The sequence below is a fragment of the Oncorhynchus tshawytscha genome, linkage group LG11 (genome assembly GCF_018296145.1).
Source record: "Oncorhynchus tshawytscha isolate Ot180627B linkage group LG11, Otsh_v2.0, whole genome shotgun sequence".
NCBI lineage: Eukaryota > Metazoa > Chordata > Actinopteri > Salmoniformes > Salmonidae > Oncorhynchus > Oncorhynchus tshawytscha.
The window spans coordinates 27,880,868-27,901,068 of record NC_056439.1 but is presented as its reverse complement, the minus strand read 5'-3'; the positions used below and the strand labels follow the sequence as shown (position 1 = coordinate 27,901,068).

At 42.3% G+C, this 20,201-nt stretch overlaps 1 protein-coding gene across 1 annotated transcript; it reads right to left on the bottom strand.

Annotated features, from left to right (window-relative positions):
- Positions 1-392: 392 nt before the first annotated feature.
- Positions 393-16,182, bottom strand: bmp4 (bone morphogenetic protein 4). Its single transcript, XM_024437112.1, has 4 exons — positions 15,852-16,182; positions 11,240-11,362; positions 10,180-10,544; positions 393-4,730 (listed from the first exon to the last, which is right to left on the bottom strand). The coding sequence occupies exons 3-4, from the start codon at positions 10,535-10,537 to the stop codon at positions 3,865-3,867; spliced, it is 1,224 nt and encodes a 407-aa protein (XP_024292880.1). The 5' UTR covers positions 10,538-10,544; positions 11,240-11,362; positions 15,852-16,182; the 3' UTR covers positions 393-3,864.
- Between the last annotated feature and the right edge of the window lie 4,019 nt (positions 16,183-20,201).

Genomic DNA, 20,201 nt, shown 5'->3' with positions numbered 1-20,201 from the left:
TTGTGTCATGAAAAGTTGAAAAGCTGAGCTCTGGTGTTTGGCTGTAAACCCAACACAGGAGGCTACTGAGGGGAGGAAGGTTCATAATAATGGCTGGAATGGAGCAAATGGAATGGCATCAAACCATGTTTGATATATTTGATACCATTCTACGGATTCCACTCCAGCCATTACCACGAGGCTGTCCTCCCCAATTAAGGTGACACCAACCTCCTATGAAACCCAATGTAAGCATTTTAATACACCGAATGTGTTTTAAAAGAGAAATTAAGTACTCTGAAACACCCAAAGTGGTTCTTCAACCTGAATATCTGTGTTTTTAAGAGTGTTGTGAAACCCCTTTTTGGAGATTCAGTGCATGTAAAAGGCAGCATCAAAACACAAAAACAGTGTTTCTCATACAATCAATGGTTTATAAATGCAAATGGTTTATAGCCTAAATATTGATTGATGATAAGGGACTATGGAGAATATTTTTTGTGGAATTCCACCTTCATTTTTTCAACGCTTTATTTAGACAGATTGGAAACAAGGGGGCAATAAGATGGTACATTTCGTTGGAATTTTACCCACTCAACCACACAGCCACACTGTAAGAAATTATTATGGGTTGAATTGAAAGTGACAAAACAACAACAACATATACTTAATCAAAATGAATGCAAGTAGTCCAGAGCCTGTGGTCTAGCGACAACTCACCTGGCTTAGTCCCCCCCTCTCCCCACTGAAGACTGGGTTTCAATTCCCCTCTCCAACTCTTCAATCTGTTTCTCCCACGTATCTGTATCCCCTCTGTCATTTCAGAACTGTCTCAATAAAGATTCAAAATATCTTTAAAATAAATGTATGTAAGTTGCTTAAACTATTTGTTAATTCAATTTGACCAAATTAATGTAAGAATAAATCCAACTGAATATGTTGCTCAAAATGTAAATATCTTTCATGAGGATAACCGAAGAGAGAAAATGTGGTGATTGGAAGTCTTTGGTTTTAATTACCTTGCATTTCCTATCTTTCCAAGTGACTCTGTTTTTAGAGGATTGTGGGTAATTCCCAAAAATTGGACTTTATGAATTTTTCACACAGTATATGAAGTTTGAAGATAGAAAAGTATATTTATATATTAGTATTAAGCTTGTTGTGCAATGACGTGTAATGGATCATAATGAATGAATATCAAAACCGTTAGACAAATTGACATTCAATGAGGACAGCAGAGAATTCCCACAGAATGTCATGGTTATTAAGAGAAGAGGTAAGGTAAGAATCTTACATTTTTACAGAACACCTGCCTGTTTGTGCTGGTGGTTTGAAAACTGTTTGACAATGCCTGACAAAATTATGTAAAATGTCCACTTATAAAATACATAAAACAATGGTATACATTATGACACTTAAGAAAAAGGGATCAAATTCTGCACTAGACAGAATTCAAAACATCATAATGGTGTTTCGAAGCTTTAGAGAGAAAAAAACAACACCAATAGAGAAGGTATCTAATTCTGCACTAAACAGGACTTGAATAACCAAAATAATGTTTTCAATAGTTTCTGTTAGTGCTCCCAGTCCCTAGCAAGGTGTTACACAACACTTGATGATTTTGTGGTGTTACAACACACCATGTAAGTTTCGAATCATCTCAGGATGATGTGTTTCAATACTCCAGCAGTTCAGGTTTCATCTCCTTCAAGTTGGTGGCAGCTCAGTTACCACAAGTTTTGGTGTTACAAAGCACTTCATTTTAACAGTGTAGGTGGGATAATGACCAGGCAGACAATTACCATAAATTGCTGATGTTATCTAAACTCAGGAGATCAGTTGAAATGTGTGTAACTGCGCTGTCAAGCTGCTAAAAAGAAGAACTCCCCTCTGCCTTCAGCCACTTCAAAATGAAATTATTTTCAGCCTCTCTTTTTGACGAGGCTACGCCTGATATGCGGGCATCAAAGGCAAGCCCAACAGCTGTCCGAGAGCCTGAGGTTGACTGTGGTAAACTTCTCTGAGGTGAGCAGAAATCATGGTCTCAGATGGAAAGACTAAATAACACCAACAAAACCATGCCACACACATTCCATTGGAATATAGACAAGTCTACCACATAATTCCACCCGTCAGTCAACCTGTGATCTAAAAAATATTGGCACATTAATTTGCATTACTTTAGCAATTGGGAGGTTAATTGAAAATCCTTAGATTTTTTTAGGTCAAACCCTTCAGAAACAACCAGCTGACCTCAACCATGGCAAAAAGGCTTGTTTGGGTTTGTGTGACTCCCGTGGTGATGCATTTGGTGCGGATTGGAGACATTGCTTTTTCTGAGTCTGTTGTGCATTGGGGGAAGAAAAGTATGCCTTCTACTCTTTCCAAGCACGCAGGCCTAAAACATTTCCAAGGGAAGATGAAAAATATAATTTCTCCAATAATGCCAAATGTATTTATCTTACGACATGTCCCCTAGCCTATACAAAGCTCGTGCAGGGACATGGGGGGAATGCTACATACAGTGGGATGTCCTGAAAAGTTCAAAGGACTCCCCGCTCCAAACCTTATCACATAATTTGGTGCAGTCATCCGATTGTAAATAAGTGATGTAGAAGTACATTGTCTAATGGGGCACAAGTTGGAGACGGGCGTCTTTATTCTGTCGGCATGAGCCGCCGAAGACAAAGGATGGAGACAGACGGTCTAACCTTTGATTCTCCCGAGAACGGGTATCACCATGTGTCAGTGTATGACCCATCGTCCACAGTCGTGCCCCGAACGCTAAACCGTCTGAAACATTTGGATCACTTTTCAACTGTCTCCAACAATCAATTTCAACTATCCGCCCAGATGGCAATTGGATTAGCGAGTGTCAAACCACCCCACAAACTAATTGACATAAAAGTGAAATTTGAGCATGGTGTAGCCTATCCCCAAGTATCCCATGCCTAGGTCTGTTTGGTCTCTAATGGTTACATTATTATTTATGCTTATAAATGTCAAAAGGTGATCTTCATCTTACAAAACAGCTATGTTGAGAAATTACTAAAGTCCTTTCCTCAAGTGTGAATCAATCAGAGTTGGATAATGCCAGACCGAACATTATTTTATTTGGGAGAGACTGAGCATCAGAAAGATTCCTCTGTTTTAATGAATTGCAACAATTACTTGAGTACATTTTCAAAAGTATCAGGCCCAAATGTGTTAAATACAAACTCAAAACAGTCATGGACCTTTGCTGTCAACTTTTCAATACCCATATTATCTGATAGATTTTTACAGTTATACATAAAAAATGTAATTCTTACTCAAGGGACTTATCTAATAAAATCATTAGTTTAAAGATCTATGTAAAGAGGTGAATTAAAATCAATGCACATTTCTGATTACTTCGATTGATTCATAACAAATCAGTGCTGTGATAATTTCACACAGTGCTCTATTTAAGTACACAATTTGAGCTTCTTGTGATCTGCTCAAATGTAATATTGGAAGGCAATTTGTTTGAATTTTTTATTTTAAATGTATATAATATAAACGCAATAAATATTACCAGTAAATAAACTTTTTTTAATTTTTGTAATTTTTTTTATACTATTTTCTCATTTTAAAAACCTTATACAATCTAATATACATTATGAAAAGTTGTACAGCTTTTTATTTATGTTTAAAATAAGGACTCACTTTTATATGTAGATATAAATATATATATATATTTTGTCAAAATATATGATCATATTGTCAAGGAAACCAAAAAATTAGACAAACATACATCGCAACATAAAAGTTATAAATAAAAGGTCCAAGTGAACATTTTTGGGAGTAAAGTGGGGTCTTTTCTTAGCGTCTGTGCTGCCTGCCTAAAGTTGCCCATAGTCAGTGTTAGCGGCAACCGCATCCTTCCACTACCATTTCCTGGTAGTTTTTTAGGACTACCTTGTCGTGTTCGTCCAGGTAGAGCATGGAGATGGCACTGAGCTCCGTGGGCACGCAGCAGGCCTTGGGAATGTTGGTGTTCACCGAGTTCACCAACGTCTGCACGATGGCATGGTTGGTAGAGTTCAGGTGGTCTGCCAGGGGGAAGGGACATTCCCCATGGCAGTAGTATGCCTGGTACCCTGGCGGCGCCACTATCCAGTCATTCCAGCCCACATCGCTGAAGTCCACGTACAGCGCGTGACGGCGGCAGTTGCGGTTGCGCTTACGCCCCCGCTGCTTTGGGCTGCGCTTGGCCCGGCGCGTCAACGGGTGGCCCTTGCCGTCGTGGCCGAAGGTGACCAACAGGGGGCGTAGCTGCTCCCAGTCCTCCCCGGGTTCCTGGTGCAGTGAGCGGCTGATGCGCACGTGGCGGCCCTGGTGGCGCGGTGTCTGGTTGAGGTGCTGGACCTCCACAGCCAGCCCGTGGTTGGGCAAGCGCTCCCGTGTCCAACGCAGCACGGCGGGGCTCACGTCGAAGCTCTCCCAGCGCGAGGCGTTATGGCGAACCAGCCGCGTGTCCAAGAGCCGCGTGATTAGCTGCCCGGCCCGCGGGGGCTTCAGAACCTCGTACACGTTTATCCGGTGGAGCCCCTCCTTGTCCCCCCCGCTCCCCGAAATGGCCTCGTCGATCTCCTGCCGGAACAGACGCAGCTCGGCCGACGAGAGCAGCTCGTCCTCTGGGATGCTGCTGAGATTGAAGAGGAAGCGCAGTGGGGCGACCTCGCCATTCTTCGTCTGAAGATCCTCCGGATGAACCCGCTCCATGTGCTCTGAGAAAGAAAACCGGACACAGTCAATGTCAGCACTTTTATCAAGGGAGTCTGTATGAGCTGCCATCTTGACTCTGATGAAAGCATCTACAGGTTTGATTTAAGAGATCATCCTTGAACTGAGTGAAGTTATTGCTTCAATTCAGAATCCAGTTCAATAGGAAAAAAACTGTTGACCTATGTGAGCTCTCAAAGGAAGGACCTTACATGAAAAATGGTAAAATATGAATATTGAATTTCCCTTCCCTTCTCTCTTGTTACTATTTACTTGTTTCCTCCAAAACGATTACAACGCCGGTTGTTTAAATCAGTTCCCTTTCTGTCAATTGTCAATCGTCAGTGTAACATGCTTTAACTATACTTCCTTATCTATCCATAAGGACCTTCCAGGACTTCCCACAATGCCTTTCTCTGAGCGCTTTGATGAAACATGCATTACTTAGAGGGTGGTGATTAACGTACAGGAGCTACAGTATAAACATAGTAGAGGGTAGCTATTCCATACAAAGTCTGCAGATTTCTGGCAAGATCACCATTGTTGGGAAAGGAATGTTGTGTCTACTATTTTTCTGCTCAATCTGGCCCTGTTATTTCACACCGAGGCCTTAATCTTACCCAGGTGGTTTGCATTATTAAAACCTGCTGTGTTTTTTGATTGGCTCTGCAGTTTGTTAACTGGGGACATTTATCATTTTCATCATGAATAATCATTACGGATTCCCACAGACAATCCTTTGGTGGTGGGGCAGCTAAGACTAAGTGGAGGCCTGAAAAACAGTTTTTTTTTACCATAGCTCAAATTCCTGCAGTATTCCATGGGTAATTTAATCTTTAACCTCAATAGGTGTCTTTGCCTTTTTCCCTGTACAGTTTCTCCCAACGTGAAACTAACATGTTAAGCTTTTCACGTAGTTTTCCTTCCATAGCTCTGTCATTGTAAACTTGAACTCGGTGCCTTGAATAAGTACAGTTGAAGTCGGAAGTTAACATACACTTAGGTTGGAGTCATTAAAACTTGTTTTCAACCACTTCACAAATGTCTTGTTAACAAACTATAGTTTTGGCAAGTCGGTTAGGACATCTACTTTGTGCATGACACAAGTCATTTTTCCAACAATTGTTTACAGACAGGTTATTTCACTTATAACTCACTGTATCACAATTCCAGTGGGTCAGAAGTTTACATACACAAAGTTGACTGTGCCTTTAAACAGCTTGGAAAATTCCAGAAAATTATGTCATGGCTTTAGAAGCTTCTGATAGGCTAATTGACATCATTTGAGTCAATTGGAGGTGCACCTGTTGATGCATTTCAATGCCTCTTTGCTTGACATCATGGGAAAAATCAAAAGAAATCAGCCAAGACCTCAGAAAATACATTGTAGACCTCCGCAAGTCTGGTTCATCCTTGGGAACAATTTCCAAACGCCCGAAGGTACCATGTTCATCTGTACAAACAATAGTACACAAGTATAAACACCATGGGACCACGCAGCCGTCATAGTGCTCAGGAAGGAGATGCGTTCTGTCTCCAAGAGATTAATGTACTTTGGTGCGAAATGTGCAAATCAATCCCAGAACAACAGCAAAGGACCTTGTGAAGATGCTGGAGGAAACAGTTACAAAAGTATCTATACCACAGTAAAACGAGTCCTATAATCGACATAACCTGAAAGGCCGCTCAGCAAGGAAGAAGCCACTGCTCCAAAACCTCCATAAAAAAGCCAGACTATGGTTTGCATCTGCACATGGGGACAAAGATCGTACATTTTGTAGAAATGCCCTCTGGTCTGATGAAACAAAAATAGAACTGTTTGGCCAGAATGACCATTGTTATGTTTGGAGGAAAAAGGGGGAGGCTTGCAAGTCAAAGAACACCATCCCAACTGTGAAGCACAGGGGTGGCAGCATCATGTTGTGGGGTGCTTTGCTGCAGGAAGGAATGGTGCACTTCACAAAATAGATGGCATCACGAGGCAGGGAAAGTATGTGGATATATTGAAGCAACATCTCAAGACATCAGTCAGGAAGTTAAAGCTTGGTCGCAAATGGGTCTTCCAAATGGACAATGACCCCAAGCATACTTCCAAAGTTGTGGCAAAATGGCTTAAGGACAACAAAGTCAAGGTATTAGAGTGGCCATCACAAAGCCCCGACCTCAGTCCCATAGAAAATGTGTGGGCAGAACTGGAAAAGCGTGCGCGAGCAAGGAGGCCTACAAACCTGACTCAGGTACACCAGCTCTGTCAGGAGGAATCGGCCAAAATTCACCCAACTTATTGTGGGAAGCTTGTGGAAGGCTACCTGAAATGTTTGACCCAAGTTAAACAATTTAAAGGCAATGCTCTCAAACACTAATTGAGTGCATGTAAACTTCTGACCCACTGGGAATGTGATGAAAGAAATAAAAGCTGAAATAAATCATTCTTTCTATTATTCTGACATTTCACATTCTTAAAATAAAGCAGTGATCCTAACTGATCTAAGACAGGGAATTTTTACGTGGATTAAATGTCAGGAATTGTGAAAAACTGAGTTGAAATGTATTTGGCTAAGGTGTATGCAAACTTCCGACTTCAGCTGTATCTTATTACTTTGTAGTGATCCTAAAAAATGGACTAAATTGAAGCGGTATATAATGGAATTTATATAATAAACAACTTAGTTTGATCTTATTTATCCAGCTCAAAAAAAAGTCTCCAAGCATGTTATTAGCATAGTTTGACAGCGGGAAACAAAACACCCAAAGAGAGCAGTAGAAACAGATCTTCAAGATAACACACACACACATTGCATCATAGACAGGCGGCTGAGCCTCCTGAGTGCCTGAGTGGCCTTGGTGCTGTGCTGTGCCGTGTTAGACAGTCTGTTAGACAGGCCCCATTAAGGCAGACTAATCCCTACTCCCCTGAGGGCAGACATGTTCTTCTTCAGCCCTTCAGCTCTGCCTGCTCGTCCATCCACTACACTAGACTACTGTCACACCGTGTTTGATCTCTGGATTACACAAGACAAATATCTGATTTAGAGCACATACTTTATCCACATATGTTATGGGAAGGTCCTTGTTGCACATAAATAGCCTACATGTTTACCTCTCTTTCCCTCAGTTTTACATAAAGCCTGTTTTAAAACTGTTTTTTCTGACTGGGCTATCCATATTACACTTACATCTTGTATAGCTGTCAGTATACACTTAGCATCCATGCTAACATATCTCTCTGACACTAACTGTGGATAACCAAGGAGCGTGAACGTTTCAATGTTTAAACATTTAAACAAAATTAGGATCTTTAACTTTAAGAACATTTCAATCACAGTGCAGCTGGCTCACCTGCACTTTCTCTTCGCTAATGATGCGAGAATGTGTTCAGTCTCTGGTCTGTTGTGTGTAGAGTATCCTAGCCTATTCATTGATGATAGGCCCTGCTTTACTAAAGTTGCAAGCCAAGAAATGTCAAAATATATCATTTCACTGCGAGATACACAGTTGAAGTGAGAAGTTTACATACACTTAGGTTTTCAACCACTCCACAAATGTCTTGTTAACAAACTATAGTTTTGGCAAGTCGGTTGGGACATCTACTTTGTGCATGACACAAGTAATTTTTCCAACAATTGTTTACAGACAGATTATTTCACTGTATCACAATTCCAGTGGGTCAGAAGTTTACATACACTAAGTTGACTGTGCCTTTAAACAGTTTGGAAAATTCCAGAAAATGATGTAATGGCTTTAGAAGCTTCTGATAGGCTAATTGACGTAATTTGAGTCAATTGGAGGTGTACCTGTGGATGTATTTCAAGGCCTATCTTCAAACTCAGTGCCCCTTTGCTTGACAAAAACTGAGTTTAAATGTATTTGGCTAAGGTGTATGCAAACTTCCGACTTCAACTGTAGCTTTTGATTGGTGATAGATCGGCCTAGTGCACGGTTCTGACTCCTTCTGCCTGGTGGCCGACCTGCCTATATATACACTGTGCCCCTCACCTCTTTCTCTGTCCCTTGCTAGCTAGCTAGCTAGCTATGAAAAATGTGTGTGTTTGTGTTCTTGGAAGTACGGAAACGAATCAGTCTCCCCCGTTCCAAAAATACAGGAGTCGATTACTAGCAGAAGATGTTTTTTATTTCTACTAAATGTCTTGGTAAGTCACGGTATTTAATCAACTTGAAAGTACGTTTTTTAGGAGAGAGTGGTCAGCGTGCAGGCAGCTCAAGATTATTTGATTGACCGTTCTGGTCGCCTAGTGAAGCGGCATTCCTTTACAGAGAAGTGGTGCTTCAAAACTATCTCCAGAGAGGATTTTGTCTGCATTTAAAAACAGTAGTGTACCTTTACAGAGAAACAAACATGCCGTAGTCGATGCGCTTTCAAGGGTATATAGTTGTGGTAGATATAACCATTATTCTGTGTTGTGAATTGACGTGGAAATGTCTGATTTTTTTCTCATGGTTTTAACGATAAGTTAGAGTTTGCACTCCAGCTCTCCAGAGTTCTCCAGTCTGTCTGCTCTGCTCCCAGTGCACACATTGTTGGCAGGAGGGACTTTATTTAGAAGACTACAGAGTAGCATTAAAGATAATTGCATGTGGAGGAAGGTCCCTCTTAAAGGGCCCTAGCTCCATCTAACTGGTGGAGACATGAGAGAGAGGCACACTATTGCTGGTCAAGGGCTTTTTTTAAGCCCTTGTGCTGGGTGGGGTGAGAAGTGTAACTCAATAATATGATGGTATGCTTTTCCTTGAGCTGCTAACCAAACACACGGCTGGCTTTGTCGGACCGCAGATTCTCTCAGGAGTAGGGGAACTTGTCTGGCTGAATTCTTGCCCCCTCTTTGGCCACCATTTTGTGACCACATCCTTAGATTTCATAGTTTATGTTAAAGGTGGGAGGGGATGTCTTACATTTATGTTTAAGTGGTGTAGGAAATGTCGGATTTTCCCATTATTTTTTTCGATGAGAGATGGGGATTCTTTGCTTACGGGTCCACACCCAGGCTAAAAAAAATAAGTTCTGGGAGATATGTGTTGCTGCCATCACTATTGGAATGTTATTGAATGGGGATGGATTGTTGATGTCCAGAAAATAAAAATGGTTCAAGATAATTTTTTAGAGAAGGCAGTGCTTCATTCCAAACCATTTGCTGTTTCAGGTGCTGGTTAGCCAATTACCTTGACTTACAGTAGATTTTCTATACCGAGCTCTGTACATGGATTCTATAAATGGGGCATACGTCATAGACATGCACTGTAACTGTACACTATGAAATATGCACCTTTCCCATACTTATCAGAGGAAAGGTTATATCACCTCTGGATATCCACATGTACTCAAAATCCATGCAGATCGCTCTTTCTGATCAATATATTGATTAGGTTTGGGGCATAGGCCTGGGCCCCTCTGTACAGACAGAAAGACAGACATTTACCCACTCACTCTCTCTTTACCTTCGTGGTGGAAGCCCCTCACGGTGTTGGCGCGGCTAGCCGACCTCTCGGGGTACTCAAAGGCGGCATCATGGGCACCGGCCTCCTCGGCCTCACCCGACTGCAGTCGGTAGAGGTCCAGTAGGTAGCGTGGCACGGTGGCCGAGCGGCTGGGCCGCGGTCGCCTCTGCAGCCCAAACATGTGCAGCAGCGTGGCCTCAAAGTCCCGCAGCAGTTCATGGCTCTGACCAGCAGTCCGGCTCTGCAGGCCCGGGGCTTTCTTCTTCCCTTCCTCAGGTATCAGACTAGCATGGTTGCTCTCTCCCAGCAGGACTTGGCATAATAAAATAACCATCAGCATTCGATTACCAGGAATCATGATGTCTCTGGGAAGGCAAAGACAGAGTAAAAATAAACAAGTGGTTGGTAGAGGGAGGGAGTTTAAAAGAGGACATGGAGTGTGTGAGAGAGAGAGGGAATAGAAAGAAAGAGACTGTTATGAAGTGACATTCAACATTTGTCTACCCTTCCTAAATCTCCTTTTTCTAACATAACCTCCACCCCGCAGGACCCTTGACTAATGTTCTCACTGTAAATGTCCTCTAATTGGTTATAATTGTCCTGTCTGGCTTGTTTACAGTAAAATGGCCTCCGATCAGATATCTTCCCTATGCAGTTTATCTCTGGCGACATCCTCCAAGAGTTAACAGCTGGTTAAAAACACCGCTTTTTGAATGGAATCTGGGGACCATTGTTACCCTCTCTCTCTCCCACTATGATTAGACACATAGGAGAAACAACCCTGGGGTCAAAGCAAAGTCTTAATTCGTTAAGTAGCAGAGTCCCTCATAAGTCTGACCCAACCAAGGAGTCAATCAAAGGACCATGTGCCGCACATTCCACCAACATTTTCTCTGTAAAAGTGAGATTAGATGCTTTTCCTTTTCACTAGTGCCATCTAGTTATTTAATATTTAAAAAATGACCAACCTCAAATCAATGTTCTGAGAAAAAGGGAGAAATGCAGAAAGCTGTGGCAATGGTGTCACATGGCATGAATTGAATAAGCGTGGTCCACTTACCGACAGAAAATAAAGCATGGGAAAACAGTCCATGTTTGTTGGGAGCCAGCAATGGACGCGTTCCTCAAGGAAATGTTACGTGGTGCTGGGGGGCTGCTTGAGAGCGTTGGAGTGACCCTGTTCCTGAAATTTGCAGAAGAGAAAAGGGACATTGTAGTCATTGTAGTCTAGCCAGCGTAGAGGAAAGTACTTCTGGCTTTGACTTAACATGTATGTATGTGTGTGTGTAACCCAGTCTCTCTTTAAGGATTTTCACACAGACACATGGGGTAAAAGGTTACGCTAATGTTCTCTTTTCTGTAACTGGCAAGTCAGAGCAGGGAAACCGACTAAGAGCAGTTCCCAGAAGTTTGATGCCTTTTCAGACACCACACATTAAATAGGACAGAAAATGAAACAGCAAAAACACATGTAACAATACAATTTTTTAAATGTTCTACTCCATAATCTTCAGACTTTAGCAGACATATTTTTAAAGAGATCAAGCCACAACACCCATCCACACTTCATAAGCAATTTGTCTGTCAATTGAAAAACAATATTGTCTTGCTGTTGAGGTAGTAGAACCAAGTCATTGTAGAGAGCATACATTTACATAAACACTGCCATGTCTATGCAGAACACACAGACAGGCAGACAGAGTAGATTGATCCTCTCTTGTCCTCCCTCCTCATTAAGGCCAGCTATCAGATGGTTCATGATAGCTCTGTATTGATTAGTAGTGAATTAATCTGCATCCCAATGGCCTCAAAACAAAGGAGGCCAAAAGCGCTTTTTCAAGAAACTTAAAGAGCACCCCCCCCTCCCCCAAACCTGTGTGAGCACCCATTAAAAAGAGACCCCCCTCGGTCCTCCCACCCTCCTTCCCTCAGTTGTCCTGAGATATGTGGAGCCGCTGATGACAGGCCTGCTGCTCTGCTCTTTGACCAGACCGGCATCAATAGGCCCAAGGCCAACCACTATGGACTCAGCCAAGTACTAATACTTTTCTATATGCTGTCCTCCTGTCCTGTCTGCAAAAATGTAAGTTAGACATACTATATGTACCTACACACTATCTTTAGTACATTGAAGAAGATCACTGCATTTTTATACTGTAGTCTCAAACCTGTGTGATAAGAGTCTGTTGCACCTGGCGGTTTGTTTTCCAACCTGATCAAAAGCATTATTTGCTGTGTGAATGTTTTTATGTACCGGTATGTACATGTATTTATACGCTGCACAAGAGTAGCCCTTCGGGGATGATAAAGATCTATTGAATTGAATAGAACCTTGTTTTTCCAGACCAGCCAGACTTCACACGAATTTGCCACTGCAGTATATTAACAACAAGAATCGTGTTATCCAACAATTCACTCCAGATTGTCACGGCGAGGCAGTTCTAGAACTGAGACAATTCTCTCCAATCTCTCTATACACAGTGTTCTGTCCAGTAGATGGTTTACGCCCATTCTGTGGATCTATTACATCACAACAAGAGGGACTTGGCCCTAATGAATCTCTTGCTTAAACACACATTACTGAATCACACTAATAAAATTAACGAGTGTTTGTAAAATAGGGCCTGGGCAAACAGTACCACAAAGCAGACACTTCGACTCAATGGGTGAGAGCGACTCTGTGAGCATTTCGTCATCAGTTTGGAGCCCATTCCACTGGAACTGGACCAAGTGCTACAACAGCAAAGATGCACATTAACATCATGTCCACACTCACTGTGTGTGTGTCTGGGTTCATATCTCAGTGTTTATCATTTTCCCTCCATGGCTCACTGTACATGTAATCAAGGAAATCTTTTCACTTTTTTTGTAACAAAATTAGACATTGACCTTTGTGCGACCTTGTGTTCTTGGTCGTGCCACAAGGTCCTGTGTTGTGTGAGTGCTGACTGGTGTGTGTGTGTGTGTCTGCCAACCCGTGAGAACCATGGCGAAGAGGCAGTAGGGTTCTGAAAATGATCAGCTCTATTACCCATGGGGTGGAGGGATAACGTGTGTGTGCATCTCTGACAACAAACGCTCATTGTGCCGAGAGGGCCTCTCCCATGATTACAGCGATTCAGACCGCTAACAACAAAACAGTGACTACAGAACTTCTTATAGAGCCACGTATTAAGTCGGTGTATTCCCCAAGTATGTTGACAACCTACGGCAGGTAGCCTAGCAGTTAAAGGCGTTGGACCAGTAACTGAAAGGTTGCTGGTTCCAATTCCTGAGCCGACTAAGTGAAACATCTGTTGATGTGCCCTTGAGCAAGACACAACCCTAATTGCTCCTGTAATTCGCTCTGGGTAAGAGCGCCTGCTAAATAAGTCAAATGTAAAATAAAATGACTGTGCCAGCTGATCTAAAGAGCATAATAGGGATGTAACCAACAATGATGCTCATCACATTTTTCCTCGTTCTGCTCTAATATTGTAATAACCACTGTATAAGAGGGTGTCTAAAAGGATAAATAACAATATGATTGAACCCTTTTATTGTGTTGGGTTATTCAGCTCATCAGCTGTGAGGCAGGCCTAAAGTAGCTGAGAGGGACAGGCCGGGAGAAAGCGCAAAATTCCAAGTCTGAGTTTTAAACCGAACAAGGGACAGCGCCATATTTTGCAATGAATGTATTGTTGCCCAGGGTGCAATTAAGCCTGGGCAGTTTGCTTCCTCTGGTCTGGCATAGTCCTCCTCCCTAGGCCTTTATTTGACTCCTCTCCACTCTCTTTTTCTCTCTCTCCCTCTAACCAGAGATAATGTGATCAGACTATGCACATGGCCCTTTAGATGTGTTTCCTGAGGAATTTGACAGGGGGGCATTAAGTTCACAGAAGCATTCATATCCCATGTTTCTTTTTTGTAGAGTGGATTTTTTTAAATTCATTTTAAAAACCATGGTACACTCAATGGGTAGGTATATACTTGGTTGAAAGTAAAGCCTGATAGCTCTACTCAATTCTGACAATAAGTTGTGTACAAGAACAGCAGCAACATGGTTTTGAAGACCGTTCTAAGACAACAAATTGATGTTTCCAGTTATGTCTCCAATCACAGTCAATAATTATCAGTTGATCTGTCAAATTAGTATTTTATATTTTAACATTCTTATCAGTTCATTAAACATTATTTAGTGTTTTTCCCCATTGAAGTTGTAATGAAAGTGAATGGCCATATCTTTAGGGCCAAGAAACAGTTTGATGTGACAGCAAAGTTATTGAAGCTTGTGCCAAGGCAGGTTCATAGTTCATCGTTGAATGATAAATCTATAACCGCTAATGATCACATTTTGTATTCATCCCTTTTTTCGTTTGTTATTCTTCTTTTTAAGCTATAGGCCTAAGCATCGGTCTGTTTGTACTTAGCAAAGAGGCCAACTTCTCAAAATTAAGAACAGATACGTTTACTCTTACTGTCAGCTCCATGCCCAAATCCTCTCAGAATTACTTGCTGTAAACTGTGGAATTCTGGTGGAGCCATTAGTCATCAAATCATTAATTCAAACAAACGAGTAATGTAATGATTGAAACATTTGGAATAGGCTAGTGTAAGTGGATGCAGATTGAGCAGTGCGAAGATAAGACTACATGCGTCGAAGAGGTCAACTTGAGTCTGTAGTCCTGTAAATATTTACGGTAAACCTGCTGTCCCTCATTGTATTAATGAGATTTTCTACAAAAACGTCTAAATTCGATAGGCTACATAGACTTTTATGAATTTGTGTGTGTAAGCCATGTGTTTGTAGTAGCGGTATAGATTTTTTTTAAATGGTCCTACATTGCTTCGTCCTACGTTTCCATTACGTTTTAAATCCAGGCATTTGTTCTTAAATAACCATTGGGTATCGAAATTATCCTAATATATGTTTTATTTTAAATAAGTTTTGCATTTGAGAAATTTAAAATAGCCTAATTGAACTGAGGAACGTAGCTAAATTTACGCATGGAAGACCAGTGTCTCTTTGTCCAGGGGTGTCTAATCAATAAAAGTAGGCTTCGACTTTAGGCCTACATATGGACTCAGTCCAAAAACGGACAAATCAGTAACAACCTAGAAATAAATGTTTTGATGAAAACATGCGGGTAGCCATTCCAAACGGTTACAAAATAGGAAATAGGCGCACAATACTGTTCGTGCAGGTGTCTAACCCAGAGCCAATTTGTCAACAACCACAACAAATATCATAATCTATTTATTCAAGTTACAACAGTTAAAAAGTCAAAAAGTAAGTATTCGTAACCTTCTTTAACAGAGAAGTACCTCATTAGTTGTTTCTGTTAAACACTTTCTGACACCATTGTCCTAGCGTGCGTCAGGGTATACCTTAATGTATTTCACTTCGGAGCAAATTATTTTCATGTAGTAGCTTCAGTAATCCGATTAAATGCAATGGGATACATTTAATGTTCAGTATCACGAACATGATACTTCGTTAATAGGCTAACATTCTCAATTCTGCTATTTCAATCATGTAAATGGTTTTACATTTGTTTTTAAATGTGGCCCGTCTGAGCCTTCTGCAATTTTGTAGCCTAATCCTGTACGGTACTTTGATAGATGTAATGTTCTAGGATATATTATGTTAATTTATCGAACATGCTACAGATATGAAGTTGAGCGGGGCTTACCATCAGTAGGGGTACAGGTAGTATCCTCGAGAAAAGTAAATACGACAAAAGAAAGTGTGAGCTCTCCACACGCAATGGAAGTCCAGGTGTAAAGCATGTACTGCAAACGCCGAATTAATTTATGGAGAGGTACGGTGGTGCTTTCGGATCATTAATTCCTTAACGACCACTCTAAAAAAAAAACAAGAGGCGAGACGATGGCCGGAGACCGAAGCGGTAGATGTATGAAGCAGCGTATGTTTGCAGCGGGGTTCCTATCTCCAGAAGTTCATGAGGGCGGAACACTGCGAGGACAGGCGTACTCTCCAACTGATCATGCATCTATTGCCCCTTGCCGTTTTTATGTGTCCGCCCTATTTAGCCTTCATGCCTCCTCCTACCCCCTCCACCCCCACCCCCATTCCGCCCCATTCCGCTGTTTCAAACACCTAAGATAAACCCCCTCCACTCTCTCGAAGAGAAACACATTATGCGCAATATGTTTCAGACTAATAATGAGTTGAAACTTTCTAATATTGTTTTTTAAATTGCATTTCGACCTCTAATTTGTCTGAAATATGTAACACAACATTGCTACCCTGCTAATTATTCAGATACATTTTTAATGCCAAACCTTTTAGTGCGTTCTGTTTTAAAAGCATGAGCGCGTTATTATGTTTTGACTGCATCTGGTCGACACACCACCCCACATAGCCTAAATTGTCCATTCAATATGTATTTTTTGACTGATGTCAAAAAAGCGGAGCTGCATGAATACACTTCAACTCCACATTAGACCCATCACATAGCTAATAACGGCACAAAGTCTTTCATTGCCAATGGATAAACTATCTGTTCCCTTTCCTCAGTTTATCTGTTTACTGTGTTCCTATGGAAACGATCATCTGGGGTTCAAGGAAGCTTTTTTCACAGGTCTTCTAAAATGGTTTTGAAATAGGCTACGTTATAGGACTACCATGTGGAGTGACAAAATGTGCGTGCCATGGACAGTGGGATAGGAAGTGTCTTGCTACATTTTCACCTGAATATTCACCTGAATACTCCTTTCAACTTCTTCTTCCAAATATTCCACATATTAAGAAACCCTCAGACTAAATGAATGAAAGCTTGTAAGATGGTGTGATAATAAAATAAAAAAATGATGTAGGCTACCTCACATTAAAAACTCCATGGTTGAAAAATCCTTGTTGACTGGGTAATTGTTAAACAAGCGTTGCTGCTACACCTTACCCCACAGCCCTTCAGTAACAGTTAAGTCTTTAAGACACATATTTTTAAGACTGCGGGGCAGAGAAATTGGCAATAATTAATCTTAAAGCCTTAAATCTGCTCTGGATCTCTCTGGTTCTCTGGCCGGGGTCACGTAAGCATCCTGAGAAATGTACTCCTAGTGAGGGGATTAGGCTGAGATTGAACAGTGGTCTAAACAGGATACGCTGGCGAGAGAACCTAATGCAAATGGCCGCCGTTGTTTCTCACGCTGTATTTACTTTAGTTTCCCCTGTAGTCATACATTAGTCGACCAAGTGGTTTCTGTTGGCGTGCCATTGACTTTTGCCCAGTTATTACATATTGCCTTGTATGCATCCAGTGTCTTGTGGCTTTGTATGTAAAGTTTATTGCACTGTTAGATAATGAATGTCTTGCCTCAGACATAAATCTCCATGCAAAGTGGTTATGCACATCTGCAGCTAATCGGTGCAGTAAGCTGTGTTTTTGGGACATACTCAGAGGGCTGTGGGATTCACTCAAGATACTCTTTGAAGAGGGAGGGTTTCAGACGTTTTCGGAAGATTGGTAGGGACTCTGCTGTCCTAGCTTCAGGGGGAAGCTGGTTCCAACATTGCCAGGACAGAGAAGAGCTTTGACTGGGCTGAATGGGTGCTGACCCCCGTAGAGGTGGGATGGCCAAGAGACCAGAGGTGGCAGAAGGAGTGCTCAGACCAGAGGTGGCAGAAGGAGTGCTCAGACCAGAGGTGGCAGAAGGAGTGCTCAGACCAGAGGTGGCAGAAGGAGTGCTCAGACCAGAGGTGGCAGAAGGAGTGCTCAGACCAGAGGTGGCAGAAGGAGTGCTCAGACCAGAGGTGGCAGAAGGAGTGCTCAGACCAGGGTTGGGGTGTAGGGTTTGAGCAGAGCCTGAAATTAGGGAGGGGCAAATCCCCTTGCTGCTCTGTAGGCAAGCACCATGGTCTTGTATTGGATGCGAGCTTCGACTGGAAGCCAGTGTAGTGTGCAGAGGAGTGGGGTGACATGGTAGAACTTGGGAAGGTTGAACACCAGGCGGGCTGCAGTGTTCTGGATAAGTTGCAGGTGTTCGATGGCACAAGCAGAGACCCTAGCCAACAGAGTGTTGCAGTAGTCCAGACAGGAGAGGAGAAGTGCCTGGATTAGGACCTGAGTGGCTTTCTGTGTGACGAAGGGTCGTAATTTACAGATGTTGTAGAGCAGTGGTCACCAACCTTTTCTGAGTAAAGATCACTTTCTGAGTCCAAATGAATGCTGAGATCTACTGCTCAGATGAAGAAAAAAAGATGACTTAAAAAACACTATGCAACATTAACCCATTAAAAATAGTTCTGTGGCAATGAGGTTTGTTCAGTAGGCTAGATGCCCAATACATTATCACTGCATATTGACTATGCTTGAATTGCCCTGCCAATGTTGTTCTTCTCAGACCATTTAGAAATCATGTCAGCCAATTCATGTTGAAATTATATTTCAAATTGTAGATATAGGATCGCAGTGGTAATATATCATTTGTTGTATTACTTGTGAGGCACAGTTTAACATAATGATTTGCTTTTGATTTCATTTTACTGGACTGATGGCCTGCATCTGATGGTCAGTCTGAGGGGAGGGAGGGAGGGAGGGAGCAGCAGTGAAGCTGCCTCTCACCCGACTCACTGACCTTCCACTCTCTCTCCCTCCACTGAGAAAAGAGGACACAGTCTTCCAGTTGATGGCGAAACTCAAGTCACACTGCATTATTTCTGCCACATGCGCCAATTCATGTTGTTACTCTTAAGACCAGAGAAAGGGAAATATTCCTTGCTGTTAAAAAAGACACAAGCTGCCAAAATTAACAACTATCTGATTGGCCAGAGGTAGGTCTATAGGTGCACTTGATTTGCTCTCTGGGCCTGCCGGGTATGCAAAGTTCTACCTTCAGGCACATGAAATGGTTCAAAATGGGAACACTGCCTTCCCGGCGCTAGGGCTGCTGAATCAAGTATACCTACCACCAACAGCTCCAAAAATAAAATAAAAAATAAAATAAAATAAAAAATAGGAACGCAAGACTTTATCGTTATTGTTTTTTACAGAAATGTTTGGTGATCGACTACAAATGCTTTGGAGATCGACCAGTCGATTGCAATCGACAGGATGGGGACCACTGTTGAAGAGCATGAACCTGCAGGAGCGAGTTACTGCTTTGATGTTTGAAGAGAATGACAGGGTGTTGTCCAGGGTCACGCCAAGGTTCTTTGAACTCTGGGAGGGGGACACTGTGGAGTTGTCATCCATGATGGAGAGGTCTTGGACTGGGCAGGCCTTCCCCAGCAGGAAGAGCAGCTCCGTGCATTATTTGTGAATGATTTCCTCCTTATGCACGGGCTCTTCCAGAACATTTGACCTGTTTGGGATCAATCCTATCTCCGAAACCTTTCAGCTTGATGAGTCAATCAAGTGTATCACACAATAACACAAACTGATGAAATGCAGACAAGCATGCTTGGAGAGAGGAAACAAAAGACAAAAAAATAACCCCATTCCTTCAGTTGGCAGGGAGAGTGGAGAGAAGTGGAGGGACTAGATGTTCTGGTTCCACAGGGGCCTTCAGATGACCATAGGGATCCTCGATCCTCCCACTCTGGAGGGATAAGAGCTTTGCTGGGGTGGGATTTCCCCACAGTACAGGCCTGATGGGGCTGAGGGCACCTGGCTGTGGGTCTTTAATGGAGGTCCACTCCCAGGCATTGACCGGGCTTAGCCCCACTGAGCCCCATTAGATCCCTCTGAGATTACCAACCCTAGGTGGTTCAGCCCTACAGGCACTGGCTGAACCATCACCCATTGCACAGTCAGGGAGGGGGCCGCAGTCAATTTACTCCCCCAAACTGATGTGGAAAATACCCCATTAGCCATACTTTGTACTTTCTGTTCTTTATAAAGATTGGTCATGCTTGTTTTTACTTTTCGCTTATTGCAGTAGCATTCCTCTTTTTATGTGAGCATGCTGAGCTGAGTCATCAGGTGGCATCTGCCATTGGGCAATTGAAAAGGTCAACAGTCCTGTGCCGGTGCTTTTGGTGAGAGAGTGGATGATTTCCCCTCCACGGCTATGAGTCT

What these genes read in the sequence shown, in the direction of transcription:
- bmp4 (XM_024437112.1), bottom strand. Translation starts at nt 10,537, where the DNA reads ATGATTCCTGGTAATCGAATGCTGATGGTTATTTTATTATGCCAAGTC. An exon ending in GAGGGGCTTCCACCACGAAG is followed by an intron (nt 4,731 to 10,179) that starts GTAAAGAGAGAG and finishes TTTCTTTCTCAG; the next exon opens with AGCACATGGAGCGGGTTCAT.